Source organism: Ciona intestinalis, chromosome 1 (genome assembly GCF_000224145.3).
Source record: "Ciona intestinalis chromosome 1, KH, whole genome shotgun sequence".
Taxonomy (NCBI): Eukaryota; Metazoa; Chordata; class Ascidiacea; order Phlebobranchia; family Cionidae; genus Ciona; species Ciona intestinalis.
Genome location: NC_020166.2, coordinates 2,157,372 through 2,180,373, shown reverse-complemented (window position 1 = coordinate 2,180,373; position 23,002 = coordinate 2,157,372). Strand labels below are relative to the sequence as shown.

The 23,002-nt window shown below is 33.3% G+C and overlaps 4 protein-coding genes and 1 long non-coding RNA gene across 6 annotated transcripts; 4 read left to right on the top strand and 1 right to left on the bottom strand.

Annotated features, from left to right (window-relative positions):
• Positions 1 to 906: 906 nt before the first annotated feature.
• LOC100186747 (autophagy-related protein 13-like) lies at positions 907 to 6,958 on the top strand. Its single transcript, XM_002123304.5, has 12 exons — positions 907 to 1,115; positions 1,527 to 1,693; positions 2,211 to 2,348; positions 3,266 to 3,412; positions 3,835 to 3,951; positions 4,189 to 4,294; positions 4,589 to 4,719; positions 4,857 to 4,933; positions 5,217 to 5,673; positions 5,891 to 6,029; positions 6,305 to 6,427; positions 6,656 to 6,958. Exons 1-12 carry the CDS (start codon positions 963 to 965, stop codon positions 6,740 to 6,742), a joined length of 1,842 nt encoding a protein of 613 aa, XP_002123340.3. The 5' UTR covers positions 907 to 962; the 3' UTR covers positions 6,743 to 6,958.
• A 229-nt stretch (positions 6,959 to 7,187) lies between these two features.
• LOC100184308 (centromere protein N-like) lies at positions 7,188 to 10,561 on the top strand. Its single transcript, XM_002129084.4, has 7 exons — positions 7,188 to 7,483; positions 7,954 to 7,999; positions 8,237 to 8,379; positions 8,661 to 8,810; positions 9,138 to 9,291; positions 9,672 to 9,808; positions 10,104 to 10,561. The coding sequence occupies exons 1-7, from the start codon at positions 7,316 to 7,318 to the stop codon at positions 10,338 to 10,340; spliced, it is 1,035 nt and encodes a 344-aa protein (XP_002129120.1). The 5' UTR covers positions 7,188 to 7,315; the 3' UTR covers positions 10,341 to 10,561.
• Positions 10,562 to 10,571: 10 nt separating this feature from the next.
• On the top strand, positions 10,572 to 17,647 carry LOC100184347. The gene is made up of 13 exons (XM_018815574.2): positions 10,572 to 10,758; positions 10,822 to 10,901; positions 11,265 to 11,404; positions 11,679 to 11,812; positions 12,051 to 12,205; positions 12,688 to 12,784; positions 13,176 to 13,231; positions 13,396 to 13,545; positions 13,787 to 13,967; positions 14,378 to 14,535; positions 14,720 to 14,914; positions 15,173 to 16,109; positions 16,408 to 17,647. The coding sequence occupies exons 1-13, from the start codon at positions 10,630 to 10,632 to the stop codon at positions 17,113 to 17,115; spliced, it is 3,120 nt and encodes a 1,039-aa protein (XP_018671119.1). The 5' UTR covers positions 10,572 to 10,629; the 3' UTR covers positions 17,116 to 17,647.
• LOC100181982 lies at positions 17,636 to 22,280 on the bottom strand. The gene is made up of 11 exons (XM_018815584.2): positions 22,145 to 22,280; positions 21,794 to 21,906; positions 21,491 to 21,630; positions 21,139 to 21,250; positions 20,829 to 20,951; positions 20,266 to 20,444; positions 19,889 to 20,005; positions 19,164 to 19,238; positions 18,920 to 18,975; positions 18,461 to 18,627; positions 17,636 to 18,251 (listed from the first exon to the last, which is right to left on the bottom strand). Exons 2-11 carry the CDS (start codon positions 21,887 to 21,889, stop codon positions 17,832 to 17,834), a joined length of 1,485 nt encoding a protein of 494 aa, XP_018671129.1. The 5' UTR covers positions 21,890 to 21,906; positions 22,145 to 22,280; the 3' UTR covers positions 17,636 to 17,831.
• Positions 18,118 to 22,627, top strand: LOC113474810. 2 transcript variants are annotated; one of them, XR_003396499.1, is made up of 6 exons: positions 18,118 to 18,232; positions 18,469 to 18,604; positions 18,663 to 18,806; positions 20,301 to 20,413; positions 22,089 to 22,408; positions 22,537 to 22,627. It is a non-coding gene; the product is annotated as an uncharacterized LOC113474810 (long non-coding RNA). The 2 variants fall into 2 exon arrangements; XR_003396500.1 differs by having other exon boundaries at positions 22,089 to 22,291; positions 22,537 to 22,626.
• Positions 22,628 to 23,002: the final 375 nt, after the last annotated feature.

Below are 23,002 nucleotides of genomic sequence, written 5' to 3'. Positions count from 1 at the left end.
CCCTGAGAAAAACATACAATAATATAACAAATGTATAATTAAATTCCACACAATGATGTTAATAACAAACAAAGTAACTCATATGTAAGCTGTTGTATCACACATTTTTGCAATTTTAAAATAATCAAATTTTGATATATTTTAAATGTTATGCTTCACATGACAGTAAACATTATTCAACTTTGTATTATGGCGCAAATTAAACGTTTAAACCACTATTTCAAACGAAATTTACGTCTACAATTCTCCAATAAACGCACATGAGTTAATCATTTAATAGAAATAGCAATACAATTTCCAAATCGGTCAAGCGTACAGAAGTAGCCAATAGGAAGCGAGCTCATTGTAGACAGCTGATTGTTGACAACAAAGTTGTTTTTCGATTCGTTAATTTCTTGGAAATGTAAATATTGTCGTCCAGTTCTACAACTAGTGTTAAACACGGGAGAAATAACACATATACAAAGTAAAAGGGCGCCACGTTATGCTTCGTTGTAAACAAATACATCTAAACGTAGCACGTTTTTAGTTTATATAGAGTTGGAATTTTGTCGTATTCTTATAATTTATTAATGTGTTTGTTTGACAAGAATATATATAGAGACAGTTTCATTATTTGTCATTAAATAGTGTAGAAAGGGTTATACCTAACACAGTTCACATTAAAAAAAATGGATATACGTATTCAGGGCAAAGTTATCTTCGTCTGGATGAAGCAATTACTGCTAATGGGATTATAACTAATTAGTGTGTGGGTGCAATCATGTGTTTTGCAGCTTTGTGGTAAATCTGCTCTAAAGATTTTTAGCATTTTAAACTTATTTTTATGCTATGAAATGCTCTGTAATACAGTGACTGTAATACAAAAGTTACTCTAAATCCATATTCATATAGCTTTTATAATACATATAATAATTATTAAGGTATTTACTCCAGGATATTAGTGTTTACTGTGTTTTAAAATGTCGTCCTCAAACCTCTCTACACAAGACAAGAGAGATCTTGACAAATTCATTAAATTTTTGAGCTTGAAAAGCACTCAGATTATCGTACAAAGCCGCTTGGGAAGAAAAGTTAGCACAAAATCTGTTGCCTCGCCAACTGGGGCTGAATGGGTAAGATGTTTTGCACTTCGGGTGCAATTTTCGCGCTGTTTACCTGATGCTTTTTTCACACTTTTTATCTATAGCGAGTTTTAGCGATTGTCATTTTTCTGTTAATTCTCTTTTCTTTGTTTTTTAATTAGTGTATATAATATATATAATCTTTTTTTTTTTTTTTAATATATAAAAAATCTTGTGTTGTGTTTTTTAACCATAAACTTACAAACTGTTTGCCATTTTCCAAGCATACTCATAAACCCCCAAAGTGCTTGCTAACGATATTAATGTAAAACTTATTTAGCTACATTTAATCTAAGCTGGGTTTATTTATTTACAATTCTGGTAAATTACTCCAAATCATAGACCAAGAAATCAGACATCATATTTCCCTTTCTACAATTTAATCGCTTTTTCAAATGTTAGTTCAACCTTGCTGTGAAAGATTACCCAGAGATACAGAAAGAGGCAAAAGCTGCTTTGAATAATGGCAACCCATCTGTGGAGCAAAGTTTGGTGGTTGAAATATCACTAAGAACAAGCGATGCTGATTTGCTAGTGCTGGAAGTGTGGTCTCTTAGTGTTACAAACAGGTATATATATATGGAAATATATTTTTGTTAAAAGGTTTTGCTTTGGGGTGTGCTAAACCGGAACTGAAAAGCTCTGGCCTGTGTGTTTACTGTTTTGTATTCTTAGTGTCTGGGTGAAAAAAGAAGCGATGTATTTGTGATAAATTTGGCACAGAAAATGTGATCAAATGATACAACTTAAACCTTTTGGGCCTATTTTGGGTCTCTTCCATTCAATTAGAAGATACCTATTTTAATATAAAATTAAATCAACATGTAGTACAGTGGGGGAAGATGGAATACCTTCCCATTCTATTTTCTTGTACAAAGAACATTCAAAGAGTTATAAAACAGTATCCTCATGACTCCCATAGACTGTAGTTAATTATTTAAAGCATGATCTTTATCTTGCATATTGAAAGTCCAAATGTAATTTTTCATGTTATAAACCTTTTTGGCTTTAAAAAACTGTACTATTTGAACCCATTTGTATGTATAGTGTATACTGTATAGCATTTTACATGCTTTAAAAATTTAGATTAGAAGATGTTCGTGTTCACCACACAATCTACAACCGAATGTCATTACTTTTGAAATCCCTCCTATGTGTTACGAGGCTTACACCAGCTTATAAGTTATCACGGAACCAAGGAAGTGAATACGTTATCTGCTACAGGTTGGTCCACATTTTGTGGATGTATTTTTGTTTACTATACAATATACATACATTGCCGGCATATATACTGTATGTTATAAATAGCATATGGTTTCAATGCCACATTTCCTTTGTGCCTAGTCAATGTGTCTTCCTGTAAACACAGCTTTTGTTTGCTTATGGTGAATCCTACCATTCGACAATCAATATTATGTAAATTATAAACCAGTCTTTGTCTGTAGTAGGCTTGCCTATATGTTATTTATTTAACCTAATCGTTGTATAATTCTGTATTTATACTTTAGGGGAACACTTTTTCAATTATTTTGTAGTCGTATAAGTTAGTACAGTTATTTAACAATTTTGTGCATAAAAAATTAAATGTATCGAAATGTATGTTTGACTAGGTTTCTAGGCTATTATATGTAATGTTTAATTTGGTGTGTTAAATCCCCATAGTTTTATATAATCTTTTCAAATGTATTTATTTTCAAAGCTATAGTTAATGATTGTCCACAATTCCATACAGACATAGCTAATATATATTAATGTAATACTGTATCAGTATAATTTAAACCTCACATTTTACATCAAACCATATCTGGTATCATAACATGCAGCATGTGGTGACTAAACCATGCATTACCTAATTCTTTTATGGTGTGTGTTTGTGCATGGAATGACTGATATACCACTTGATCTATCATTACAGAGAATTTCTGTTAAACAATTTTTAAACTATGCAGTCCGTTATAATAATATATTTAAAATCTAGTTATATATATACATATATATTTATATATATTTATAATAACAAAAATACATATCAAAAATAGTGCGGTCAAAACAGATAGACTACAGAATAAGTGCTAGGGACGTCTAGTTGTTTAAAATCACTCTTGGATTTTTATTTCTACTTAATTCTATTTTCCACCCAGAGTCTACATGGGCCAGATAAGCCAGACTGGGCTTGGTGAAGGATTCCAAACCCTTAGAGTTGGTTCACTTGGTACACCCCTTGGTACCATAACTATGTCAGCTGCATATAGAACCAACCAAAATTTACATGTCTCTACTAAAGGACTGTGAGTATATTATGATAAGAAACTGGTATTCTGGTGCAACGTGTGACTTAAATACCAATCAAATAAAAAATGTCAAAGAAATTTTATAGGCTAGTATAAGATTAAGATATATATAATATATAATATATATATTAATATATTTTTGCCCAAAGAAAACCTAAAATGTCAAATAAGTTGTATAGTATAGTATGTGTATCTAATATACATATTTCGCCTAAATTTACAGAGCATCGTCAGTCTTTTATTCAAACGAAGCCATATTATAAGAAGGTTGCTTTATTGCTTGGAGCAATCCTGCAAACTCCTAATTGTAAATACACTTTTTTACATTGCCAATAGCATTTGTAATGATTTAGGTATTTTTTTATAAATTTTGTCATAAATTTAATATAAAAATGTCTCATTTTAAAAAACTATTTCAGAACCCCAAAGATAGAGTCAGTGATGCCAGTCAAAAACGATTACTTCGGCAACACTGCACGACCCCACATCTCCTCTCCTGCACGGCCGTGTTACACACTCAAGTCAAGGATAAGAACGTAAGAAAATATCTACATTTTGGTTATTAAATTTGAGGTGCAAATCCTCCCACTACATTATCCACCAAGCCACTTACCCCTATAGGTAAGATGGATCCAGCAAATCCCATATTTTTTCTAAATATATAAATACTCTTTGTTCACTACCAAATGGGGCAATTAAAGAGAATATAAACAAGTTAAACAACCATCTTACCCCAACCTACCATATATTCTACCTTAATATTTTCCCCATAGAATGAGTGAAACATCCGAAACAGCAATACCAAGTGTGGAGTCTCCACCATCGTGTCATTTGTTCAATACATCATTTTCAACTTCGCCTGTGGATTATAAACATAAAGTAAGTTAGAGTTGGATTTTGGGAGATCAAAATTAGGATCATTCACATTGGTGTTAATTTGTAACTTATACACCTCGTGCTAGATTACGAATTACCGCAAATGTAACTTTGTGGGTAATTCCTTTTCTGTATAGCTTACAATTTAGTCCAAGGAAAAATAATCACACACAAAGTAACATACTTGGTGACCCGTAAGCTGGCAAGAGGTGTATAAAATGTTTAACGGCAGTCATTTTCCAGCCACGCGAGGAAAAAGTAAGTTGCATCGTTTAATTATGACATCTTTTACCCCAGGGCGAACATATATTAGACAGGAGTGAACAGCAAGCCACGTTTACAGTTGGCACACCACCTCGCCTGACACGTGCCTCCACATCTAGTCCTATCCTTGTGCATAGGAACAAATTATACCATCCACAGAACAGGTACATGACCGTTTTGTATGGTTAGTTGACCAAAAGTTAACATTTTGTGCTATTTTATCATATTTTTTTATATATTTGTATCATTGTTACATGTATACCATACCGTCTTGTCATAAATCTCTGAAACATTTTTCTAGCCCACAGTCACCACCGGAAAACCGCCACCAATCGTTTATAAAATCTAAATCAAGAGACCCTACCATACAAAAATATGGTAAGTTAAACTTGTATTGGTCAAAAATCTGTTAATTAGTAGTTGTTGGTACTTAAAACATAAAGTTCTGGTTAGTTGTGATACAAACATAACAACGCATGTATATTGTATGAAACATAAAAAAACAAGATATATATTTAAAATCTGTTATGTTTGTATTCAGTTTTGCTATGAAATAATAAACTGTTGGGCATTGAACCTCGAATCTGGTATCCTCTGGTTTAGAGGCAAGTACCACTGAATGCTTTCCCAAAACTGACCTAAAAAACTTTATTGGTTTCAGGTTCCTCAGCCCCACTGATGCAGGTTTTTTACAAACATCATACACCACCCCAACCCAGTGTCACTGCAGCGTTAGAACCCCAACCCCCCTTCCAATGCTCACCAGATAGGCAGGAAAAGACTGCCGTACATTGCTACTCCACCTCTCAACCTACCAAATACTGCCATTGGACTAACTCCAATGTACGGACAATAACAGCGCACAATATACCCCCCTCGAAAGGTGGGGAGTTCAGTACAGATCTTCAAACAACCACCCATATTTCCCCACCACACCCACAACTAGTAACGGGGGCGTTTGTATCCGGCAAAACAGCAGCAAGAGCCAAAGCAGCAATTGCAGAAGCAGAGGCAAAGCACCTTGCTTTCCGAGATTTACTCCGCACTACACCTACCGATTGCCCATCTGAAGACAATGCTTCACAATTGAGTAGTTCACCTGAAAGTTTGGCAAAAGAGTGAGTCCAATTCTCCTCGTACTAAAGTTTTTTAGTAAATAATTTTAAGGTGTAGTATTGGCATTTTCCAATATAGTGTGACTACCATCAGCCTTGGTAGGCTTTGAACTAAGCCCTACCTAGGACCTCCTAGTTATAATAAGATTAATCCAACTGATAATGAAACATTGTTAGTAAAATTTCATTGTATTTGTTTTACATTTAAAATGCTTTGCAGAATCATTGGAAAAGAGAGCAAGAGTTTGAATTCTGTTCCACGAAGATATAGCAGTAGTAGCAGCCTTTCTTCTAAGCAGAGCACTGATGGTTCTGTTGCTGCCAAACAAAATTCAGACGACTATGTTATGGTGGACTTGGTAAAAACATTAATCAACAAACTATATTGTTTCCCCGAACCTACGCTTGTTTTTAGTAATGTTTTTTTAAATAGTTATGACTATTTTTAATGTAAAATTCACTTTGCATCCTGCAACCTACCAAAAATGCCAGTGGTTTTGTGAATTTAAGCAAAATTACATTGCCTAAAACACCTGTTTTCATAGATAAAAATACTTTCCTAAACAAGTTCTGGTTCAAATTTATGTCAATTTCGATTAATTAAAACAATATATTGTAAATGTATGTCTAACAGAATCCAGCGTTTGCACGAAATGATTCCTCAATTGACCTTGGTACATTTTATCGCGAATGTGAAAACGTTCCTGAGCTTATAATGTTTAATGAACAGCATGGTACTGAAACTAATGAAACACTGGTAAGAACTTTTGATATTTTTAGTATTAAAACAGCTGTTTATACCAACTTTTCGTTGCTAATGTTTAGAAAGTTTTTATTAAAGGTGTATTGAAGAATGCTGACACTTAGCAATATAAATTGGGTATATTGCTTTAATAACTGTTGAAAACTCTTAGGTTTTTTTGAAAAGTAACACCTTTCCAATAATGTATTCGACATAGGCAGTAATTCTTGAATTTTATTTTAGTTGGATTTAACAAAACAGCTTGAAGACTATGAGCAGGAGATGACAGACTTTGATGCGTTTCTGCAAGAAATAAATGCTGCTGTTTAGTTGTGCTTTTGTTATTGTTTTTATATTTTAAATTTTATTTGTCATTTTTCGCAGGATTGTGCAATATTGTGTTTTCGAAAGCAAATGTTGTACATCCTAGTACCCTATTTCCTTTATCAGAATATGGCACTGTTTTTATTTGAATGAAATATTGGTTGTTTTAACAGTTACCGATTGTTATTTGCATACTATTGACAAATATAGTACTAAACTACAGTTCTGTTGTTGAAAAAGTGTCTTTTTTTGACATGTATGAGGCAAATATGCAGAAAGTGTATGCAGTATGGACTTACTAGAGTGGTAGTGACTGGTATTTTAACAACCACTGCTTTAAACCTGTCGTTTAAAGATTGAATATGAATAGGTTTTTGTAAAATTGTGTAACAATTTCTGATCAGCAAATCGAGAAAATAGAAATCTGATAACTATTTCGTTACGCATGAAAAAGCGCGAAGCAAATTTCTAAATTTTACGAATTTCTTAATTTCACGATTAAGTTAAAAGAAAACACAACTATTTTAAGTTCTAATTTAGCTTTTGTTAGTGAATACAAGGGGGAAAGATAGTCACAGTATGTCGGATGCAAAGAGTGCAAAGTTAACATTGTCTAGTGTATTAAAACGGACCAACAAAGCTGAAATGAAAATGCTTCTTACGAGTTGGGGAAAATTGCCGCTATGGAAAATCAATTTCAGTCAAACAAAGTACGAATTAATTCAGGATATTTGTCAAATATGCGAGGTATGTTTATGTTTTTATTGTGTTTTGTACTTTTCCAGTAAAATTTTATCAATACACACTACAGACCCAGACTGCAGAGTATGGCAGGTGCACGCGCGATTTTTTTACAGACTTTCGGTTATGCACGCCACAATTTGTCCTACGCACGCCAATTAATTAAACAAAGAAAAAAATACGTATTAAATTAAGTAAGATTTCCTAACGTGGCTTGAAAATGTACATGCTTTGCACGCAGATTTTTAATGATAGCACGCGCGAACGCGAAAAATAACCGTCTTGCACGCGCGAGATCTCGTCAGGAACTGCCATACTTTGCAGACTGGCTACAGACTAGCCTAAACATTTTTTGGTCAAAATCCCGTGTGTTTATACGTTTTTGTTACAAACTATATAGCCCTACTGCATATATATATATAACTAGTTTGTGATGTACCCTACATTGGTTTATCAATATTTTGTTAATAACGCAGGAGCATGACCTCAGTGTGAAATATGCCAATGAACTGGACCTCTTATGTAAGTGCTTTCTGTTTTCTGACTTTTTTTCGCTTTACAATAGGCTATAATTCAGTTATATATTTGCAGCGACTGCTGTTTCAGTCTATTATTTTACTTATATTAGTGGAATGTTAAAAAACATTAGGTTTTTGTATTTATTTGGTAGTCTACTATTTTGGTAGGTTAATTTTTCACAATGATCTACATCCATACAATCGATAATCAAGAACAAACGTATCTTACGTATTTACCTAGATGTTGCTGATTTTCCTCATAAAAAATATTGGAGAGCTTATAAGATGACACAGCCTACTGGGAATGTTCTCACAGAGGAGCAGTGCAATGCAAACTATATTCGAAACGCCCTTGAGCAAAAACTCTATGTTTCATTTTCTTGTGTAAGTTTTTTTGTACTTAGTTAGGAAAATAGATTATAGTTGTGTAACATTGTTAATAGGTCCTAGATGCACTCATAGCACACACAAAGCTGTCAAACTTTTAAGAACGTAGGGGAAGCATGGATAGTTGGGTTTGCGTCAAACAAATGTGATGCTAATGTTTACAAATTAATGCAGTGCAGAAAATTTCAGGGTAGCCCTAAAACCTTGCCACCACAGGTTTGGTGCCTATATACACACAATAAGAAAATACCTATTCTAATAAAACTTTTTGTTACTAGTCTGTATCAGTGATGGAAAAAGAACATTTTCTTTGGGGTCGAGTTGGTATACCAGATATAAAGCAAGTTGTTTATTTCATTCACTTTCCTACATCTAAGTTCCTTCTCTTTACCAAGAGAAACAACAAACTAAAATCTTTGGTCCAAAACGTAAGTTTGTATTTTTATGATTTTTGTGTGTTCAAGTTTTTTGTCTAGCCTTTTCATTTTATGTGACAAATTTATATAGCAATAGCATCAATCATTTTTACGGCCTATTTTGGTTTGTACATATTTTATCTTACTACTGCTTAGTCCTTTGTGTTGATATAATTTTAACTTTATTAAATTATAAGGTAAAAGTCATACTGACGAGTGACGCCTAAATCTTTGTTCCCCTGACTTGACTAACTGACTTGGCTAACACCAAAAGACCTCATACATGTAGAATGAAACCCATACCAGTGTACCTGCAATGCTTAAACTTGTGATTTCCAGGCATTGAGGAGAATTCTAGGTTTTAAATCTATTGAAGACTTACCCCTTAGTTCCCCACACCCCGCTGCATTGGCACAGATCTTACTCCACAGTAGTGACCCCCATGATTCATATGAATATGACAAAGGCCGGTATCGACCTGTACAAAGATTAGGTAAGTTTATTGCTGGTCATGCTGGGTTTATTTGCACATCATTCAAGGTTTATATTAACCTTTTTTTCAAATTTTAGGTTAGCATATACATATTTATGATATTTATATAGGTATATATATATATAGCCTATTTACCTTTATTTATCCTTTCGGTTACATAAGTGTTAGCATAGAATAAGCTGATGTACTAAAGATAGAATACTTTGACAAAAGTCAATAAAACTTATCAATAAACATAATACTGGTTGTACATACTGTGTGTACAGTATGCAGTTACTTGGTTAGTAATACCAATTAGCTAGTTTACTAAGATAAATCAAAAATAAAAACAAAATGGTGTTTATAAAACTGTTAAGTTTTTAACACTGCTCCACTTTTAGAGGAAGAACATCCACTGAAAAAAACTGACAGTAGAGTTAATATATGTGATGCTGGTAAACTTGCAAGGAATAAAAGGATATTAGATCATCAGTTTGGGGACAAAATTCAACCCTGTTTGACCTCCTTGGTGCTTGAGGTAAATGGCTAGACTTCAAAACATGCACGAGAACATACTGTTAATATCAACTATATAAATGAATGAAATTTATTTTGACTCCTCAGTCACGATAATTAACACAGAAGAGTTGACAAAAGTGAAAATACAGGTGGTAACGGTAAAACAACAGTTGTTAAAACACGCTTATTGATAAAAAAGAAAGAAATAATGTTTTAAATTAAAAGCGTGACCAAGCAAAGTTTAACTAGATCATATTATTGTTTTTTCTATGGTAAAAAATCTGCCTAAAATATGCAATTTATTTACATTACAGACAGAAACACGTTTTCGGGGCACCAAGTACCTTCCAACTGTTCCAGGCAATTCCATCATCAAATGTAAAACCACCATCAGTGGTCCAAATGTACTTGAAGGGTTAAGAAAACTCGCTTTACTCGGTTATGCCAAAGCTCCACTGCCAAGATTCCTCACCAATATTTCAAAAACTGGTCGGCAATGTTTTAAAATCACAGACGCGGCAAGAGATGATGAATCCAGACATTCAGCATAAATTTATGATTTTTTTAGTAGTTTTTAGCATGCATTGGGAAATTTGTTTCTTGGCTTTTACTTTGAATTGTTTTAAATTGTTAAAAATATGTTTTTTTAGTATTTTACCATGCGCAAGCACTGCCATTTAATTTTTTGTGTGTTTAGCTCGCTATTTTTTAGTCCTAACTATGTCTTTGGCGCTATTTTTTAGCCCAATTGAAATAAATATATTTTATCGATTTCTAGGCCACTTATAGGCTAGTTTAAACAAAACTCTCCAATGTTGCGATAAAAGTCAGTTTTTGGACATGGAACCTACAAGTAGAAAAGAGTTTTATGAATATTGCTATCCTGACACTTGTAAACTTGCCCCAAGCAGCCTGGAACAAATATTCAATGGGTATGGAGCCTTGGAAGCAGTAGATGTTGAATACATTGTAAGTAGTTTGATGCCAATTTAAATGCTTGACCATTGGTAATTTTTGACCTTTTTTATGCAGGAAAACTTGTCAAAATTTTGTGTTCAAGCGAAAAAGCAAAGACCTCTTTTGGTAGATCAGCACAACAAAGATCTAAGCTGGTGATTTGCACTTTTTTATTATTTTAGTTTTCACAATCCGAAATAAGATTTTTAAAACTCTGTTTTTATTTTATATCAAATAAAGTTTGAAAATCTGGTAACTTCTGTATATCTGCATTAATAGTAAGGTCTGTATTTATTAGAAATCTAACCAACTAATGCCCCACTTTATTACTCAATCATCTGCTCTGTTCGCATGGTAGTTAAGGTGCATGAATTGTAACCATAAGGTCATGTTTTTTTAGAACTTTATCAAAATACAAACCTAGGAATCCTCATTAACTGATATATTGAGTACAGTACAAAGCTACACAAAGCTATTGTTTTCAGCGGCATAAATCTTAACCCATTATTTTTTCACAGGATCCTCGCACCAAGTACCCCAGTTCAGCCACTTGGCAATCCGGATCCAATCAATCATGATATAAACCCACCTGTTCAAATACTTAGCTTGTATAAGGACAGGTTAACACAGAATGAAGGAGAATCTGAAAAACAAATAAGTAAGCTTATATCTACACTGGTGTCTATGCAACTGTCTAAAGAACTTGTCATTTAAAAAAAAATAAATTCAAAGATTTGAAAATCGAACTGTTGTAATCATACAATACAATGAACCTGCTTTTTTAAAGCTTCAGCTACCCAATTTTAAACACAATTTACTGTAAAATAAACCTCATTCTTACTGTAACAGTTGTTACTTAACCATTAAAATTAATACCATTTCATCTGATTCTTTTATTTTAAATTTTTTTTTTAATTTTTTCCTCATTTTAGAACCAGAATATAACTTTAAACAACAGTTCCAAAACTTCAACCTTGACCATTCGGATATTGCAAAACCAACTTATGACAGGTTGATAGCAAATGCTGATGACGTTTGTTTAAGAAAAACGAATAGGGTTGGCAAGGTAAATATATATATATGTGTTTTTTATAAAAAGGATTTTCATTGAGAATTTAAGACACTAATACTTTTTTGCTTGCACTAAACTACCGGTGCTTCTGAACTTTTGGATCAGAATACTTTTAGTGCTCACAGTTAAAACGTTTAACACAAGATTTATAAAACATTTTATTCCATGCTTACAAAAAAAATTGGAAAATGCAAATTCCTTTTCTAATCCCCATTGTATTTTCTTCTATAAGGGGAAGACTTTAGATTTTGACCCTTCTACACTTGACATTCCTGCATCACTCCTCAAAGAGCTTCTTGAAGAAGAGATCCGGGAGGACACCAAGAAAGTGATCTTTGATGAATCCTACACGGGAGGTGCTCTTTCAGTGCTTCCTCTTCCTTCCAGGTGAAAAACATTCAGTTTGGGTTCAGAATTAATGTATTACTTCACTTGTGTTTACCACCAATTTTTCAACAAGAAAACCGCCGCGTTTGATTACCTATTTCTGATTTGTATTCATAAAGCCAGTTTTTTTTCTAATGTATTGGAAGGTGATAGATTCAAAACATTACCGGTCGATAGTTTTTCTTAATTAATTTCGCTCACAAGTTTTGTACCACAACCTCTTATACAACATTGGCCCTGAAAGTTTAAACAGTTGGTCTTCTTAATATGTTTGCGACACATCAAATATTTCAAAACATATTTTACAAATACAACACAATGTAAACATTGCATGAAACATCGTTAATTAGTAAAAGTTGGCACACATGAATTAACTTACACCAACAATTTAAGAAATCCTACTTTATACCATGTATATATTTCCACATATTCTAGCATATCAACATTTGTTGTAAATTTACAAAAAAAATATTTCCCCTTAGTCGTTTTCATGAGAATGGAATTCTAATTCATCCATCTTCAACATTTGATGGAATAAGCCTTAAGTTATTTTCGCTCCCTACAAGCTACCATAACCAGGTAATTATATATTTTATATTTAATTAAATGTTTAAATATAGTAGGGTGGGGTAAGAACCACCTTTTTTATTTTATTTTCTAGTCCTATTTCGTAGTAAACAAAGAACATTCAAATAATTATAAAACCGTATCCTCACGACTTCCAATTAATTGTTTCAATCACAGTCAGGATATTTAGTAACTATATGCTTAAAGTGTCTCGTCTTCCCTCACCCTACTATATGTTCTGTTTTGGTGAACAAATTTCTTAACTCTAACACTGGTGTGTATATATATATTTAGCAGCATTGCTTTTGTAATATTTATAAATTAACTGAATTTTCTTAAACTTTATCCAACAAATCTACTATTATATTATTCTAATTTCGTCAACCAATTTATTATTTAACAGTATATGGAAACCAATTCAATTATTGAGCCTCAAATTATCCCTGGAGCTATACACAAGTTAGTACATGTTAAAACCTAACACTAGTTTTTGCAATTTTTGCATGTACTTAGGTCAGTAAAAAGTCCCATAAACTTTGGTCGCTATAAGGAAGTAACATTGTGGTCGCTAAAAAGTCAAAATTGTTCAATATAGTAGCCTAATGAAAACTTTCATCAATCAGAATTCCTTTGGACGGTTGTGCATTACAAACTGATTGCGTCCATGGACATAATTACAAACCACAATACTTTGGTGTGAGGACGTATCATGATGTATTGGTAGCTTCCATAGGAGATGATTGTGTTGTTTTTGATGATGACGAAAATTTCAGGTAAGTTCTGTTAAAAGTAAAAAAAAATGCACAAAAAGTTAATAGTATACGTGGTAACTTGTAAGTTGACCGGAGGTATCTGAAACAGAACACCCAAGTTATAGGGACTTACTGTTACCTACTAGACTGCTCAAACATATTATCAAATCAGCCTTTGCAATAAACAAGCATATTCTAAATAAATGCAGCACAAAACCTATAGAAAAAAGGGTATTTTCTTTATTGTTTTATTTTTCTTCAGCTCACTTCAGTTTTCTGACACTGAAAAAATCCAGACAGTTGGCAAACTTCACAGTGAGTTACTCTTATCTAACTTTTCCATGAGTCCCCACATAGAAGGTGAAGCGATGGTTGCTACTTACGACCAGCGCATGTTTTTGTGGGACGTTTCTCAACATTCTGATGTACTGATTGATTCCAAGGTGATATAAATGTAATTTACAAAGCGATAAACTTAGCGATATACACTATTATAATGAGCAAAGACAGTCATTGCCAAAAAAACTAATATTACTCCTAAAAAGTCTTAATTTTAAAAGAGGGAAATACTCAATACAATAAAGTATTCCTATGAACGCCAAAATTCTTTTGATTTCTCTATGTGGGACTTATGATTTATGAGCATAGTTTTGTTTAAGACAGATTCAACCAGCACAGACAAGTGGGTTTATATACTAGGCTACATTCTACGCTCTTTGTCATTTGTTTAACACAATCTTTTTCTATGATCCGTTAATAAATTAAACCGTGATTAAATCCTGTAGTCAAATACATGCTAAATATGTAATAAAAAGCAAAAACACTAAGTCACCAACCCAATGTTATACCACAGACGGCTTCAAATCCACAACTTGAAGAGATACATCTATCACGTAACACACCAAGTAGTTGGATGCAAGTTGATTTCGCTGCCCACCCACGCCAAATTTATTTAGCTGGTAGAAAATGTTTAAATTTGCTTGACATGAGAGGGCAATCTACTAGTTCAAGGTAAAACATTTTGTCAGTTTATTTGTGCTAACATACCACAAAAAAATGTGTAGGTGTTCTGTTTTATACATCTTGTTTCCTCTTAGGAGATACCACGTTTGTAACTTCGTGGGTGATTATTTTTGTTGCATTTTTATTTCTGCACAACACCAACAGTAAACTAGACTCTGTATTTATTTCTAAGGTTGCTGTACACACCATGTCATGATAAACTTCCTGATGAGATGATAATGTGTATAATGAGTGCTTCAAAATTCAACCGGTCACCCGCCACTTCATATAACGAGTTTCAATGCTTCGTAGCAACACAGAATCATCTTTTAATAATTGATCAAAGATTTTGTAAAGAACCCGTGCTCAAATGGTCGCTAAACATGAGGTTACAACAGAATATATTTCTTAAGTGTTTTTTTTAATTTTATAACAATTTTACAAAAACGATTTTCTTTTGTTAAATTTTTAAGATAAGACTTTTATTTTCAAAAAAAAAATGTTTTTCGACTGTTAGTTTTTGGTTTTATTAATTCTTACATTACACAGGACCAGTAGTCCGGCAGTGTATGCATGATTTTAAATCCAGTATCATGAAATAATTACCTTTATAATATTCCACCATGTTTAAATACCTTTATTTCAGATACCCATGCCACCATATGGCTGCCACTACCTTACCATCTCAATCAGGCACTGACACCCATTTACATCACATGCTGCTTACTGCCAACCAAAATGCACAAGAACTACATTGCTATCAATACCATTCCCAATTTGGAGTTACCAAACAAGTTACAAACACTAGACGATCAAATAATATTGTACAGCGCCCGCCTATATCTGTGTCTCTACCCAGAGCATTGGATACTATAAAAGACATACGTAGATACCTTTGTTCATATACTATACCAAAGCATAGGGATCGTATAATAAGAAGACTTCAGCAACCTGTTATTGGAAGTAGTGCTTTTAGTTATAAACTGTCGAATGGTATTCCTGGTGTTGCAGTATTCCAAGTAAACTTATATGGGGATATCACTTATCAGTTGCTGACGTTATCTGACCCACAGCTGGTGTACGACAATCAGAATATTGTTTCCGGGCAATTTACTCAGTTTTCTGGCATTAACAAACAAAGCAGTGAACTTGCAATTGGTCAAATTTACCAAACTTGGGCAGAGGCTGCCCAAAAAAGCATTGACGAGATTAAAGAACCAAAACCAGCAAATTCTAAAATCGTTTCTCAAAAAATAGATGCATCTGTTTTTTCTGCTTACCAATCTCTGCTACCTAATTCTAAATGCATTGTTTGTAAAAATACTGTCATTAGAACTGGCAGTAAAAAAGTTATTGACGATTTGAGACTTCTTAGTTCAAAAAAAATTAATTTAAACCGTGATACAACTCATGATCATGATACAGATGATAGTGATTCACAAGATGATGTTGAATGGCAAAGTGGTCAAACAATTTCTCCAAAAAGTCGGACACCAACTTTTGACTCAAACACTCACTGTTTACGATGTCGGGCTAATTTAAAAACATCGGAAATGCTCCTCAATGCTCATACATCTGGCAAGGTAAATATAATCCTATTGTTTTTAATTGTGTGATGAAATATCGTAGTAAACTTGATGGGGCAAGGACAGTTCATACACCTCGTGTCTGCTTACGACCATATTTGTAACTTTGTGGGTGATAAAATTGTTTTGTTTTTTTATGACTTTTTTCATGTTCAGATGAAAAGCTTAGTACCGTATAGCATTTGTTCATGTACTTTGGCTAAACTTCCTTTGGTGTGTCTTACCATGAATCTTACTCATACAGATTATTCCTATGTGTTGTATGTATTGAAACTATAATGTTTCACCTGTGCAGGTAAAATGGATTCCTGAAGAAGATGATCCATTTGAATATGAAGAGCAATCGTTAGATGAAGATTTTGAAGATTTAGATCTCATTGATACTTCATGTGCAAAAAGTGGGGTCGGCAAAATTTTAGTGGAAACTTGGGACGGTTCGTATCAAGACATGTGGGATTCTATGAACCATGAGAGAATGATGGAAGAAAAGGCAGCAGAGGCGGAAAGACTGAAAGAAATATTCGATTTATCTGAGGGTCCGAAAACCCCACAAGATTGTGGCAATGTTAAAGCTGCTCAAGAAGTAAATAACGAGAACACTTCTGTGTGGGAAAGTGATAATAATAACGTTATAAAAAAAGGGAAAAATTATGCTTCTTCTGATTTATTTGGGGAAATGGCATTGAATGCTTCAGCTTCTAAAAATCAAAATAAAAGTAAAGAGAAAATGAATCTATCCTTCAAGAGAACATTTTCAGAAACTGATTTTTCGAACTCTGTAGACCTCAGTCAAAGCAGAAATAACCAAAACACGACCAGTACACCAGAGTTACAATCTAAAGTAACATCACTTGATAAAAACGTTCAAAAATTTTCTTTGTTTTCAAGTTTAAAGTTTTTTCCTCCAAAAAATTTGTCTTCCTCTTTTAACGAACCAAAAAAATCGAAGTCAAATTCTCAAGTGAAGAGAAAATCTTTTACACCTACTGTTGGGTTTCTTTAATTGTGGTTTGAAAATAGGAAAAGTTAATCAAGTTTTTTTTTATTTTAGTGGCAATTTTTCGGTAAACAACTGTGTTTATTTATCTTTACCCTTCCTTATTTTTTATTGTAAAATTTTGTTTGCAAAGTATTTATGAAATTAGTTTATAACTCTAATTTGGAAAATATATAAATATTTGTTGTGGTTCTCATTTTCTATCCTCAGGTTTGCAATTATCTTTGCCGTTTGCTTTTCAAGCTTAGGTGTGAAATCAGTTATTTCGCGGGTGGGGGGAGACGGGACACCTGAAGCATATGATATCCAAATATTCTGATCGTGTTTTAAACAATTAACAACGGTCTATGATGATATGGTTTATATTTATTTGAATGTTCTTTGTTTAACATTAAACGAAACGAGAAAATAGAATGTAAAAGTGCCCATCTCCCCCACCCTACTACATGTTGTTTTTTTTATTATTAAAAACTCAAACCTTTCTACTGCCTTGATAGAAATTGTATTAGTTTGTTTATACACCAAATTATTTGAGGTAGAACTTTTATTTATTCATTGGCGAGTGTAAAAAGTCTCCACAACAAGATATATATCTGTTAATAATCAAAGAACAAAATGACAAAAACTTTACAATACAGCAGCTTACAGTGGTTTTCTATTCGGATTTACAAAAATATTGTACACTAAATGCACTTGTTCGTTCGTACGTACGCCACAGTTATTTAATCATTCACAAAACAAGGATTGTTCATTTCGTTAGGCACAAAAGTAGTCTCGTCATAAACTAGTTTTCGTAATATGCTAGGACGAGAACCACAACTTGTTTCTGAAGTTTTTCTTCTGTTATAACTCGTTCCATAACTGTGTTTCATCTCTGCTCTAGGTGCTAGTTTTTCCATCGATATAGACACATTTTTGTCTTTAGGGTCCATCTGAACTGCAATACTTCTACTGCCCAATTTTTCACTGGATTTGTAGTGCTCTGGTTTATAGCGTCTTTTATCTGGAGTAGAAGCAAACCGGTTCTGCCTTCTATACCTTGATGGAGAAGGGCTTTCATCCACTTCAACTAATGAACCAGTGGAATAGGAATGCTGGCGATTGGCAAGGTTGCTTATATAAGGTGCTCCATATGGTTCAATCTGTGATAATAACATTTATATGTATATATGTTGGTCATTTAATTTAGTAACATATAAATAATCTTAACCCTTTGGACGTACCCTCATGCCAGATAGCTACATCCAACCACAAGTTACATAGTTGTCAGTGGTGCAGTTATTTTGCCCACAGAGCCAAAATACAAATATATCGGCAGCAACATTACTTATTGGTTGCAAAATTTTCTTACTTCTTCAGATGGAGATCCAACTGATCTCTCTTCTTCATCCATCGCCGTGACAACGGTCACGCTTGACTTCATGCTAGAAGGAATTAATCCGTGACCTGTAGATCGGATTTTCTGACGACTTTTCTGGATCAAGTTTCGACCACGGTGAGTTTTTTCATGTAATGCGTCTGCAATATGTTGATACAAATGTTTTGTTTTTAAGATACTGTCAATTGTGTTTGTGCATGATAAAGTGTATGAAACACAACACCCGTGTTATAACCACTGTCCTTTTTTGGCTACGCGAGGACACAGCAAGTTACAAAAATGAATAGGTCTACTGCATAGAAAAAGACAAAGCAAAAGGGTGAGTAAATTTAAACTGCATAAAAATTTATGGATATTTTAAGAGTTAGTTTTTTTTGTGGAGTATATACAGTATAATATATTTCAGACTTCGAACACAATTAAGTTACTGACCTTTAGTTTTCTCTGGCTTTGGCATCTGCATTTGAAAGCTTGGCTCATTGTAGGTCCTAAAAATATTTTATTTATAGTAGTAATACAATTTGTAAATGTTGGTAAGGCCCTATTGTTTTTAGTTTTAGAGGGGCAGCAACTAACTCCGACCTTGTTAAGTAAACGACTTTGATATTTCAAGTAAAAGCTTTTTACATTGACATAAGCTACTAATCAATGAACATCCATGTACTACAATACTCACAACTGTGAAGATATTTTAACTTCTACTTGAGGGCTTGGGGTTGTAACATGTGATGTAACACTTTCTAATGATGAACTGTAAACAAATGTTGAAAGATTACCCTGTCTTAATGTACATTGGTGTTACACAAAATGTAATTTGCAACAAAATTATGAGCACTGTCCGGCGCCGTGGTATAGTGGTTAGCGCGCCTGCCTGTAACCCAGAGGTAATGGGTTCAAGGCTCGATGCTGCTACCATTATACCATTGTAGGCATATGTGTCCTTGGGCAAGACACTTAACGGCAATTGCTCCAACCCAGTGGCTAATGGGTTGTCTAAATTATCAGAAATACATAAAAAAAAGAAAAAATCCCAAAAAAAATAATTACCTACAAAGTAACATACATGGTAACTCGTAAGCTGGCACGAGGTGTTAAACCTGTGTTATAACGACTGTCGTTTTCCGGCCACGCGAGGATAAAGTAAGTTACATTCATTCACTGTATATATATATATAAAAAAATACAAAAAAATAAACACCTGCATAGTAACATATGTGGTAACTCTTAAGGTGGCACTACATGTATAAAATGTGTTATAGCGACTGTCATTGCCCTGGCACATAAGGGTAAATATGTTTTCATTTAAAATTACTATTTCTGTATAAGATGTACCTTTTTACACACACAAAATATTATGGAATAGGAATATATAAACATATGAAGAACACGCTACAATATCACCTTTCAGTAACTGGGTCCTCCAACCAAACATTGCTACTAACATCACTTGTTACAGATTGTGTAGATTTTCTTAAATTCTTGCCAGGTATTTCATGAACGTCACCATCACTGGCACATCTGTAATGTTTAATGTACTGTAATATTTAATTGTTCATGTAAATTGTAAACCACGGTCCCATTATGTTTGCTTATCATTTTAGAACATTGATTTTAAAAATACTGACACACTCAGTAGTCAGAAACTAGTCCCCACAAAATCATAGCTAACAAATCAATAATATTTTAACACATTTTTGTGCAAAAATTATGCACAAAATTTTTTTATTCATAGGTATGTACAACTTTCGTATTAAGAATGGTCAAAATTTTTAAACTACCTGTTATTTACTGCCGTTTGTTTTACTCCTTCCAGTGATCGAAGTCTGATCCTTTCTAGAGGTGCACTGCTGGTTTCAATGCCATTTCTTCTCCTCATATTATCCGTCACAACGCTATCCAGAGAAAAAGCTTGCCGGGTGATACCAGGTATGTCATGTCTTTGAGTCTCGTATTTATCCTGCAAAAATGTTTCTTGATTATAGATACCATGTATGATTCTTAAATCAAAGGTCTAAATATTAACTATGCTACTACAGTTGTGTTTGTGAAATTTTAAGCAGTTATGTACTTACTACTTACCAGTACTATAGCTTATATCATTAGATGAATGTGCCCAGTAATGAGTTACTATGTAACTTTGTGTATATTTGATTGTTTTTTTTTATTGCAATGTATGGCTGACAATTTGGGTAACCCATAACAAGTCAAAAACTGTTACGAATAAACTTGAGCGCTGATTGTACTATGCTAAAAACACATTTTAAAGCATATTAGAAACTTTCGGTTACATCCACCACAAAATAAGTTTTTATTTACCAAGTTTCTAACTGCATACACATACCTTCATTAGTTTCCGTACAGCTTCTTTCATATATAAATTAACACTTGCTAACACTGGATCTTGTAGTTGTTGTTTATGTTTGCTTGTCATAAAAGATTTCTTTCTTTTAACCGAGATGCTTATCTGTAATGACAGTATTTTAAAACTACCGTTTTTTTTGTAGACACAAATATAAGTATAACTGCCCTGAGGATATTATTATATTGTTTTGTAAATTTTTACCAAATGGAACGATAAATGACAAAGATAACACGGTCCATTTCACCCAACCTACTATAATTAGTAAAAGTTTAAATATTTAAATTCTTACATCTAATGAGCTAGTGGCAACTAATTCTTTAGAAATATCTTCATACACCAATGTGAGTGAGTTTTTGAATTCCAATCGTGCTTCTTTGCCTTTCCAAACAAACATGTCGGTCCTGTTTAAAGTTTATTAATTATGTTTACTCATTACACTTAATAGTAATAAATCTTAGGGGACAGATTTTTTTGGGGAAACAGTTTATTTATTGTGCAGTCTTCTTACCAAATTTAAAAAAAAATAATACATGTATATAGACAGTTCCTAAAAAATGTTTTTTAAACTTAAGGGAACTGTAGTAAAATGATGTACCTTAAGGTAAAAATAAAGGGAATTCGGGGAAAAAAGTGTGACTCACGATTGGTTTTCACTGATTGGTTCATTATTTTCACTTGGGTTTAAACGGAAAACTTCTGATTTTCTTCTCAAGGCAGGGTTTGGTTGATATTCTTGGTCTGGTACGATTGTTGTTTTTAAATAAAGTTGTAAACTTGTGTCCTGAAACAGTACATTTTTTAATTCTGCATACATTTAGTTGTTTCTAAGATTTAATTAACTTTGTTCGATATACTGTCTACATACATTCAAGAGCTTTAATTTAATTGGTAAAATGTAACTACTGGGCTATTGTAAACTTCTAAACTAAAATAGTTAAACAAACCTTTGCAATTTTTGCTGTAGACAGCAAACTGGTGATTAGAACTTCCCATATACGAACTTTAAATTGTTTTGTTTTGCTGTTATATTGAAAAGACATAACAAATTCACCAGCACCTGTGAAACAAAAAAAAAACAGATTTAATTATGAAATATAATACATTTTTTAAATAATAGTCTTTTTTTGTCTTCATTCTGAACAGCACTGTTTTTCATCAATAAATGCATGCTTTTTTTATTCAACATTAAAAAGCAATTCTATTTAAATCTTATCAAAGCTGTTTTTGTTTTGTTTTCAGATACTGACAGTTGACATCTTATGCCCACACAACCGTTAAAAAAAATCCCAACTTACTGTCATCTGCTCCTGAACAGCTGGAGGACCCAAGAGAGAGTAAACTTCCATATGAGCTTCCTTGAGATCTTGCAGGAGATCCTGGTATTGATAACAAATCCTTTTCATCCCATGCCTCTTTAGATGACGAGAACAACCTCCTTTCTGGTGAGTGTCTTCCACTGTCAGAACTTGCCGGTGAAGATGCATCAACAAAAACGTGATTACTTGGTCTTGATGGTCTGGGTGGTGTACTTGGTGCTTGCTTGGATATTTGGGGCCTTGGTAAAGTTTTTAACTTTTGTGTAGCACTTTTCTTATAAACTGGATCTTTTAGAATAGATTTGAGTGGTTTTTCTTTTGGTTTAATATCTGTGAATTTGAAATTAGTTTAATTTTTTATTTTTATACAGGTTCACTTGACTTACTTACCAAAACCACGATCAGAAAACACTTTACGACAAGCTGTATCTTCTGTAAGGTCAATGCTGGTTTTTCCATCCTTGTTTTTAATACTTGGGTCTCCTCCTTCATATAATATTATATTACAGGCCTAACTTTAATGTATTTCATATTTGCAGGAAGAACTCAAAAGGGCACAGATGAACCACCAAAGAAATGGTGTTAAAATACCGTTAGTTAGTTTGAGTAGAAAATGTAGCTTAGTTCACACAGGTTTATATGAAAGTTAGTTATAAAGGACACCTTTGAGGTACCAAATAGACAGGAACATGAAATTAGTAGCCAAGAGCACAAGATCATGTCTGACTGATGTTAGAAGACACTGATGCCCAATAGCCCAAGAATGGAAATAAATAAATGTAGCTTGTTTTATCCTAGAAAAGGTTTGTGTAGGCCTATGCTTTATCACACCTAATT

What these genes read in the sequence shown, in the direction of transcription:
- LOC100186747 (XM_002123304.5), top strand. Translation starts at nt 963, where the DNA reads ATGTCGTCCTCAAACCTCTCTACACAAGACAAGAGAGATCTTGACAAA. An exon ending in CTGTGGATTATAAACATAAA is followed by an intron (nt 4,295 to 4,588) that starts GTAAGTTAGAGT and finishes CTTTTACCCCAG; the next exon opens with GGCGAACATATATTAGACAG. An exon ending in CCTGAAAGTTTGGCAAAAGA is followed by an intron (nt 5,674 to 5,890) that starts GTGAGTCCAATT and finishes AATGCTTTGCAG; the next exon opens with AATCATTGGAAAAGAGAGCA.
- LOC100184308 (XM_002129084.4), top strand. Translation starts at nt 7,316, where the DNA reads ATGTCGGATGCAAAGAGTGCAAAGTTAACATTGTCTAGTGTATTAAAA. An exon ending in CAATGAACTGGACCTCTTAT is followed by an intron (nt 8,000 to 8,236) that starts GTAAGTGCTTTC and finishes GTATTTACCTAG; the next exon opens with ATGTTGCTGATTTTCCTCAT. An exon ending in TCTATGTTTCATTTTCTTGT is followed by an intron (nt 8,380 to 8,660) that starts GTAAGTTTTTTT and finishes TTTTGTTACTAG; the next exon opens with TCTGTATCAGTGATGGAAAA.
- LOC100184347 (XM_018815574.2), top strand. Translation starts at nt 10,630, where the DNA reads ATGGAACCTACAAGTAGAAAAGAGTTTTATGAATATTGCTATCCTGAC. An exon ending in GTGCTTCCTCTTCCTTCCAG is followed by an intron (nt 12,206 to 12,687) that starts GTGAAAAACATT and finishes ATTTCCCCTTAG; the next exon opens with TCGTTTTCATGAGAATGGAA. An exon ending in AAATGGTCGCTAAACATGAG is followed by an intron (nt 14,915 to 15,172) that starts GTTACAACAGAA and finishes CCTTTATTTCAG; the next exon opens with ATACCCATGCCACCATATGG.
- LOC100181982 (XM_018815584.2), bottom strand. Translation starts at nt 21,889, where the DNA reads ATGTCTTTTCAATATAACAGCAAAACAAAACAATTTAAAGTTCGTATA. An exon ending in CTACAGCAAAAATTGCAAAG is followed by an intron (nt 21,631 to 21,793) that starts GTTTGTTTAACT and finishes GTACTGTTTCAG; the next exon opens with GACACAAGTTTACAACTTTA. An exon ending in TTGCCACTAGCTCATTAGAT is followed by an intron (nt 20,952 to 21,138) that starts GTAAGAATTTAA and finishes CTGTCATTACAG; the next exon opens with ATAAGCATCTCGGTTAAAAG.